The sequence below is a fragment of the Centruroides sculpturatus genome, unplaced genomic scaffold (assembly GCF_000671375.1).
Source record: "Centruroides sculpturatus isolate CEXI.00-Female unplaced genomic scaffold, Cexi_2.0 scaffold174, whole genome shotgun sequence".
NCBI classification, from domain to species: Eukaryota; Metazoa; Arthropoda; class Arachnida; order Scorpiones; family Buthidae; genus Centruroides; species Centruroides sculpturatus.
In genome coordinates, this window is record NW_019384420.1 from 774,989 (window position 1) to 783,694 (window position 8,706).

Genomic DNA, 8,706 nt, shown 5'->3' on the forward strand with positions numbered 1-8,706 from the left:
TTTTTTCCAGAATGAAATTAATTATTTTAAACGGCATAATTAAAAACGATACAGTGCATTCATCACCTCTTTCCACACCTACGTTTGTCTCATCATTTATTTTTCCTTCTGAATTTGATTTCCCCTCCCATTTTCGCGCCTTTCTTATTTACTGATTAAGTCCTGCAAGTTCAGAGACAAGACAAGAAGTATATTGGTTTGTTATCGTCCAATAAAACATTGGAAATTTCCTTGCACGTGATTTGTTAAAATCCACAGTGCGTTCTACTTCATTGGACATTCTTGTAGGTTACACCCTACATAACGCGTATTGGGCGTGATTCCTTTCTGAACTATGTCACAATCGCAAATCAGAGATAACAAAACTACTTTAGCGACCACTCCACCAGCAATGCAGCTAAATCTAACATAAGCTTTTTAATAACTGTTATAACGTTTAATTGTGCAAAGTTATCACGAGTTGTTCGAAAACCACACAGATTACATATGACTAATAGGTTTTATTTACAATAGTCTATTTACAAAAAAAAAGTCTATTTACAAAAAAAAAGTCTATTTACAAAAAAAAAAAGTCTATTTACAAAAAAATTTACAATCTATTTACAAATTTACAATCTATTTACAAAACCAGGAGGAACACAAAACTGTGCACGAAATTAGCAATGTTCTACACATATCACCGATAATTGTCTCTTGCATAATTAAAGTGCATCGGGAGACTAATTCCTTGTCTACAAAGAAGTCGCCGGGTCCACCCACGAGTACGACTGCACAAGATGATGCTCAGCTGACGATAGGGTCCGTCCATATCCTTACTCTGGGAGAGGGTTAGTATCCTGACCAATAGCCAGCTAAGTTCGCGACCTTATTCAGGCGATCAGGCATACTTGCCACAACAGTTTCACAAAGTATGCCTGATCATAGGTTCTCCCAACAACCTTGGACGACTTGCCAAAGGTCGCTGGGAGTCGACGCCTGAATAGGTTCGCGAACTAGCTCACTCCAGATGTTTTCTATTGGGTTCATATCAGTCCCTCTCCCAGGCCACCGCATGTCCTGCACCTGAGAATGCACTTGTATCCAGTCCGTCGTTATTTTGGCTGTATGGACCGGGGAGCAGTCATGGACGAACCAGAATGGCTCTTAGCCGTACAGGGCCGCTACTGATGGTACCAGCACGTCTTCCAAAATTTCGACGTACTGTACGGTGTTCAGGTTTCTGTCGACCGTGACCAACTCTCCCGGCCCTGCGGCACTCATCTAACCCCAGACACCTGCAAACAGAAAAGTCCACATTCAGGTTGTTCTGTATAACACATGAAAATTCCGGTTTAAAACAACAAATTAATAGCCTGCAAGGCTCATGACAAATACACAAATTATGAATACTCACATAACGAAAATCGACCGCTTCGTTGGGTGCGCCACACGTATTGTTCGTCGTACCGTGTGGAAGGCGGGCGACACACTCAAACGGTCTCGGTACTCTCGGAGCAGAAGACCTTCTCGTCCGAAAAGATGACAGCCGACCACTGGTCGGCTGTCCAATTGATGTGGTCTTCTGCAAACCGGAGCCGGTCAAGTTTATTGGCTGGGGTCAGGTTTTGTTTTTGTGCCGCTCTTCTTCCAAACAACTTGTTTTCTCTCAACCTATTAATGAAATAAATATATATGTAATATCCTGCTTTCTACATTTCTGTATATGCAAGAACATGTTACTAATGTATTCGAAGGACTTGTGACTACTATCATACAAATGTTACATACCGTCTTTTGACAGTGTCCTTTGACACATTCAGGTGCAGTTGCTCTCGGAGCATGGTGGAGGTAGCGAACGGATCCGCCCGACTGGTCGACGCCAGCTGAGCATCTTGTTCTGCAGTCGTACTCCTGGGTCGGCCCGTCGACTTCTTTGGAGACAGGGAATTCGTCTCTCGATACAGCTTAATTATTCGAGAGACAGTTCTCGGTGATATGTGAAGAATGTTGCTAATTTCGGCGACAGTTTTGTGTTCCTGGTTATGACGTATTACTAACTCTCTGATATCCTTACTAACAGGTTTCGGCATTGCAAACGAATTACGCCAGGACGGTTGCAACGCCTTTATATACTTGTCGCACCGGATATGAATGCGACTGTAATGGTAGGTAGGTGCGGACCTACAAATTACCATGTCTGCATGCAGAATACCGATTAATCGGCATTATATCCTGGAATATTTGGAATATATCGTGGAATAGAAATATTTGTGATATATCGTGGAATACAAGTAAATGGAATATATTGTGGCATACAAATATTCCACGATATAATTAATCGGTATTCTGCATGCAGACATGGTAATTTGTAGGTCCGCACCTATCTACCATTACAGGCGCATTCATATCCGGTGCGACAAGTATATGAACGCTTTGCAACCGTCCTGGAGTAATTCGGTCGCAATGCCGAAATCAACCAGTCCAGATATCAGAGCCCTTCGGATTGCAATGACAATTTCTATTGGTCAAGAAACATTGCTTGATTATACACAATTCAAGTTTGCAAAAACGTTTTCTTATCTCTACATCTTTATTACATATATGTTAATAAAATATATTGGCATCTTATAAACAGATCTTATTGTATGTGAATATGTTTTCATTATATCGATTAAATCTAAATATTACATTTGAATCGAGCTTTGTATAATTGGTGATTATTCACGGATCCCATGATATGTCATTTGTTTCATTCTATACTACTTAAGTAATAACTAGTTTTATATCATTTAATTTTTGTTCATATGTTTTTAATTATGTTTTATATATAACGTGATCGAAGCTACGAATGGAACCTTCCCACGCATCACATAGAATGTTTACGGGAACGACATCATTGCAGGCATGAAGTTACCTTTAAAGTTGTTTATCCGGGAAAGAGGCCAATCAGAAACCATTGTCCACGTATTACAAATAGGGTTTCTCAAACGGGATCCTGGTTGTCGTTTTAAACCGGGACATTTCCCGGGAAATTTGTCTCATCCCAGGATATTTCGCAAATTTCTTAAAAAGTCACTTTTTTCTGACTTTGTGTAACCATTGAGGAAATTTGGTATATAGAAAGCGTATTTAACTCAAAAACTGTCAAAATGCATTTGTTTTTATTACCTTTAAACCTACTTATTATATTTTAAACATTTTTGCTGGCTATGGCATGTCACAAATGGTCAATAATCATTGCGTAGATTATTTGTGGCAAGACTCTCAAAATTATTTACATGTAATGTGGAATAATTGATTACTCTGTCCTAATTTTTAACCATGCCCAGTAGCTTCAGTAACTGCGTAGTGCCAAGTTGTGCAAATTCGGCAAGGANACATTCGAATCGAGCTTTGTATAATTGGTGATTATTCACGGATCACATGATATGTCATTTGTTTCATTCTATACTACTTACGTAATAACTAGTTTTATATAATTTAATTTCCGTTCATATGTTTTTAATTATGTTTTATATTTAACGTGATCGAATCTACGAATGGAACCTTCCCACGCGTCACATAGAATGTTTACGGGAACGACATCGTTGCAGGCATGAAGTTACCTGTAAAGTTGTTTATCCGGGAAAGAGGCCAATCAGAAACCATTGTCCACATATTACAAATAGGGTTTCTCAAACGGGATCCCGGTTGTCGTTTTAAACCGGGAAATTTGTCTCATCCCGGGATATCCCGCAAATTTCTTAAAAAGTCACTTTTTTCTGACTTTGTGTAACCATTGAGGAAATTTGGTATATAGAAAGCGTATTTAACTCAGAAACTGTCGAAATGCATTTGTTTTTATTACTTTTAAACCTACTTATTATATTTTAAACATTTTTGCTGGCTATGGCATGTCACAAATGGTCAATAATCATTGCGTAGATTATTTGTGGCAAGACTCTCAAAATTCTTTACATGTAATGTGGAATAATTGATTACTCTGTCCTAATTTTTAACCATGCCCAGTAGCTTCAGTAACTGCGTAGTGCCAAGTTGTGCAAATTTGGCAAGGATACAAACGAGTACGAAGTCTGCAAGTATGAAGTTTCTCTTCTTAACCTGATTATTAAAGACAAACGAACTGCCGAATTATTGGGCTATGATGTTTCTATTAAAGCAGTCGAGGTAGACAAATCAAGAATACTAGAGAACAAAAGAAATACTACAATTTCGAAAACGAACTAGAAATCGTTCAGGATACTGGTGAAAAACACATAATATTTGTCTTCTCTTAAATGCATTAAACACGATTCCACTCACATCAATTGAATCGGAAAGGCCATTCTCGGTAGCAAGGCTTTTTATTAATAAAGTAAGAATTACATTGAGTGATCGGAGTATTGGCCGTCTTTGCTTTATAAATCTTGTAAACATTTACAATATTTTCTATTATATTTTATTTAAAACCGAAAACTAATATTTAAGTTAGAAGTTTGATCTAAGTTCATATTTTAAAATTTTTACGTCAATTCAAAGAATATTGTTGGTGTTGTTGTATGCAGTTTCCAGCAAACTGTATTAATTTTTTTTATATGTGAACATTTCTACGTTATTCAAAAGTAATTTTTAATATACATCTTACCCAGCATTATTAATATCATTTTTGAGGTTCCAGAACGTCATAAATTATTTTAAAAAACGAAAAATAATTATATCATTTGATTACATAATATTTTGTATATATGAAAAGTAATTAATTTTGTCCCGGGATTTCCCGGGATCCCGAGTAACAATTCCCTGTTATCCCGGAATCTTGGGACAAGTAAAAGACCGGGTAATGAGAAACCCTAATTACAAATAATAAATATACCCACTTTTTTACATTTGTAATGAAAATGGTTTAATTAATCAAAAGGTATACATGTTTTAGCGCGTGATTTCGAAAGAAGCTTTCTAATGAAGGGGTTAATGTGCATTGCTGGCAGATTGGTCGCTTACATATATTTGTTATGTCTGATTCGCAAGTTAGATATAGTTCGATAACGATTCACGGCCAATACGGTTTATGCAGGGTGTGACATACACGAATGTCCAATCAAGCAAGTAGAACAAGGCGTGGCTAACACCTTTTAACAAATCATGTTCAAGGATATTTACCATTGTTTTATTGGTTAGTAACAGACCAATACACTTCGTGTTTTGTCTCTCAACTTGAAAAACTTAATCCGTACGCACTTTAAACGTGACAACACATAAACGGAAAATACATTTAAGGATATAAAACTAATTTTCACATATTTACAAGGAGTATAGAAGTAAAGAAATGAAATAATATGTTATCCGTGAATATTAACAAGTTATAAACGGGTCAATTCGAATATAATATAAATATAAATACAATATAATAAAAAAAATCGCATACAATAACATCTGTTTATAAAACGGCAATATATTTTATTAGTATATATATAATATAGATGTAGAGATATGAAAACGTTTTTGTAAAGTTGACATGTATAATCAATAAATATTTCTTGAAGGAAAGAAATTGTCATTGTATTTTTAATTCATTAACTTCGTAAAAGTATCATTTAAAACAATTCGATTTAATACGTGATAAAAGCAATTTCATAACCGAAGTGGAAATAATTTATAACAAAGGAATTAAAAGTAAACAGTTTTGACAAAACTGATTGTTAAATATCTAGGACAACATTCTGCTCAATGCAATTAAACAGTGACCTTGACATCTGACTGTACAGTATTAGATACTCAGCTGAAAAGGTTATTTAAAGCTTGTCCAAGTAGTGTTTCTACATTCGAACTAAGAATGGAGAATGTAAGCAGCACGATTGACCTTAACACAAGCAACATCTGATAGGTTGAGGTTAATAGTATTTTACCTTGGTCAAACCCAGTGATAGATGTTGATTTAAGCTTGAAGCAGTTTCCTAAAGAAACCATGCCAGACTGTGTCTACAGGCAGCACTTTGCAGAAATTCAAAATCGTGACAGGAATTTGTTTTTTTTTTTATTCTGATGGATCAAAATCAGATAGTTATGTTGGCTTAGCCTTTGTTTGCCAAAATGAAATTGTGGCAGAACAAATAGCATTGAATTTTTCCATCTTTTCTGCAGAGTTGCAGGCTATTTATTTAGCCCTAAAATACATAAATAGAAAAGGTCATCATTGCTGCGTGATTTACACTGACTCAGTTAGTGCACTTCAGGCTTTGATCTCATATGAACCTAGTTTTCACTTTATAGTTTTTAAAATTCAGAAACTAATTTGTCATCTTGTTGCAAGGCATTTCTCTATAAAATTTTGTTGGGTCCCAGGCCATGTAGGAATAAGAGGAAATGAAGAAGCTGATGCAGCAGCAAAGTCAGCTAGTTTCTCACAGCATGAAATGCCTATCGAAGGAAGTGATTTGAAGCTAGTTGTTAAAAAATGACTAGCAGAGAAATGGCAAAATATGTGGAATACACAAATTTACAATAAACTATACGAGATAAAGCCTTTGATAGAAAATTGGACACACAAGAAATTTTATGAGAGGAGATCTGGGGTTGTCTTTACTCGTTTGAGAATTGGACACACTTGACTGACTCATCAATACTTTTTGAAGGGAGATGATGAACAGGTATGTCAGTACTGCAACTGTACTGTTAGTGTTAAACACATATTTAGCAACTGTGTTGCTTTTGATCAGAATTGCAGACAGCATTTCAGAAATGCAAGCTTTAGAGACATTTTGGGCCAGAGGCCAAATCTGGGTAATATACTGGACTTTCTGAAAGTCATTAATATATATAGAGAAATTTGATGATTTATTTATTGTACAGTTTTATTTACTTTATGTTGCCTATTTAAACTATTGTGTATATATTTTTTGTTGTTGTTGTTTATTTATTTATTTATTATAATTTAGATTTTATATTTATATTACCATTGGCTTTGTAATGGTTAAATTTGTATGTGTCGTTTGTGTATATATGTGTTTTTCTATTTATTTTATTTCTCCAATTGTACCATGTGTCATGGCACAGTATAGCCTGCATGGCTTTTGTGTCAGTAAAAGTTAACCAACCAATTAATTGATGTTTTTTTTTAAAACCGGAGTTGTAGTAAAAGGGGGTCGCCTTCCTGTTAATGATGTAATTACGCGCGAGCGCAAACAAATTTTTGGTATGTTTGCACGTTTCAACTCGTGGAGTATTAAAGGGGGCACGCTCTATTGAAGGCGCTGGTGATATCAAAGCTGATGATTAGACAAATATTTTTGTTTTTAAGGGCGTTTGTCATTACATTTTTAACTCTTAGCAGGGGGTCTACGGTCTTGTGACATGGCCTAAATCTGAACTGATTTGAATTTAAAAATTTTGACTGGTTAAGGTGGTAGTTTATTCGGTTGATAAAGAGTTTTTCTGGGGTTTTCCTAAATATTGGGAGTAGGCTTATGGGTATAAACGATTTAAGGTTATTTAGGATTTTATTAGGTTTTGGGATTAGTTTTACTAGGGCCAATTTTTAGGTGTCTGGAAATTTGCCTGACGAGAGACGTAGGTTAAATATTCTAAGGAGGATGCTAGGGGAAGCTTCGTGTATCCACTTGATAATCTCTGCCGTGATAAAGTCGTGGCTGGGAGCTTTGTTGCTTTTTAGGGCCAAAATGATCTCGTTAATGTTGAAAAGTTCTAAGGGTGGGTGGGGATCTTGGCAGTAATGTTTATCAATGTTTTCTAGTATCATTTTATCATAGTTACTGTCGTTATTTAATAAATTGTCCAAAAATATATTTTATGTGAAAGCCCTTGCGACGCTACTGTTGCACAGAGGGGCGTGCCCGCTGAATTTTTTTATAGTTAATTTAGGTATACTGGTATTAAAGTCTTTCTTTAGAAGTTTATATATGCATGACCAAGAATTGCGATTTTCCTCCATTGTGCAGAAGTTTTTTCAAGATGCAGTTTTAGAGTTTTTAATCAGTTTTTGATAGTTTTTCCTAGCTTCCAGGTAGTTATCCCGAAAGTTTGATAGCTGCGTGTCATGTGCACACTGATATTGCCTTCTTAACCTATTTACCGAGTGCCGAGCTTCCGTTAGTTCCCTGTTTCACGAAGGAATCCTGTGGGGGTGATACATTTTTAGGGGGATGTTCTTGTCTATTGAATTTTGAATAATTTTGTGTAATTTTGCACTGTTATGTCCACCGGTTCGTTATTATCTATCAGCCGAGTTACGGCTGGTAGACCATTTTCTATAGATTTCCTGAAGCCAATCCAATTCGCGTTCTGTATTTCGTAATTTTTACCCGAGTTTTCGTTAATGGTATGATTTTGAAGAGAGGATGTTTCTATGTCGAAAAATATATATCTATGAGCTGAAAGCGATTATGTTAATGACGTTTCCCAATTTATGATTTTAGTGCCAATATTTTCCTTTGATAGGGTTAAGTCTATGTAGCTGTTACCTTGGTGACCAGAGAAAGTTGGGACGCCCGGCCCATTATGTAATATTAACCCGCTAGAATAAAGGAATTTGGTGAACCTCTCTCAGCAAGGATTCTCCAGCCTGTCGTACCAAATCTGGGATCTTGAGTTAGTGTCAATTCCAATTATAACATGTAGATTAAAGGATTTAATTAATTTGGAAAATTCTGAAAGTTGTTCATCAATGTTCCTGGAGGGGGCCAAATAGGTGGAATTTAGTAAGAATTTTTTAGGTTTTTATATTGAGCTATT

At 35.9% G+C, this 8,706-nt stretch overlaps 1 protein-coding gene across 1 annotated transcript; it reads right to left on the bottom strand.

Annotated features, from left to right (window-relative positions):
* Positions 1-1,469: 1,469 nt before the first annotated feature.
* Positions 1,470-2,174, bottom strand: LOC111619363. Its single transcript, XM_023361072.1, has 2 exons — positions 1,768-2,174; positions 1,470-1,650 (listed from the first exon to the last, which is right to left on the bottom strand). The coding sequence occupies exons 1-2, from the start codon at positions 2,172-2,174 to the stop codon at positions 1,470-1,472; spliced, it is 588 nt and encodes a 195-aa protein (XP_023216840.1).
* Between the last annotated feature and the right edge of the window lie 6,532 nt (positions 2,175-8,706).

Excerpts from the sequence above, each read along its gene's own strand:
- LOC111619363 (XM_023361072.1), bottom strand. The coding sequence starts at position 2,174 with ATGGTAATTTGTAGGTCCGCACCTACCTACCATTACAGTCGCATTCAT. Across the intron at positions 1,651-1,767 it reads AAGGACACTGTCAAAAGACG|GTTGAGAGAAAACAAGTTGT; the intron begins GTATGTAACATT and ends TTTCATTAATAG.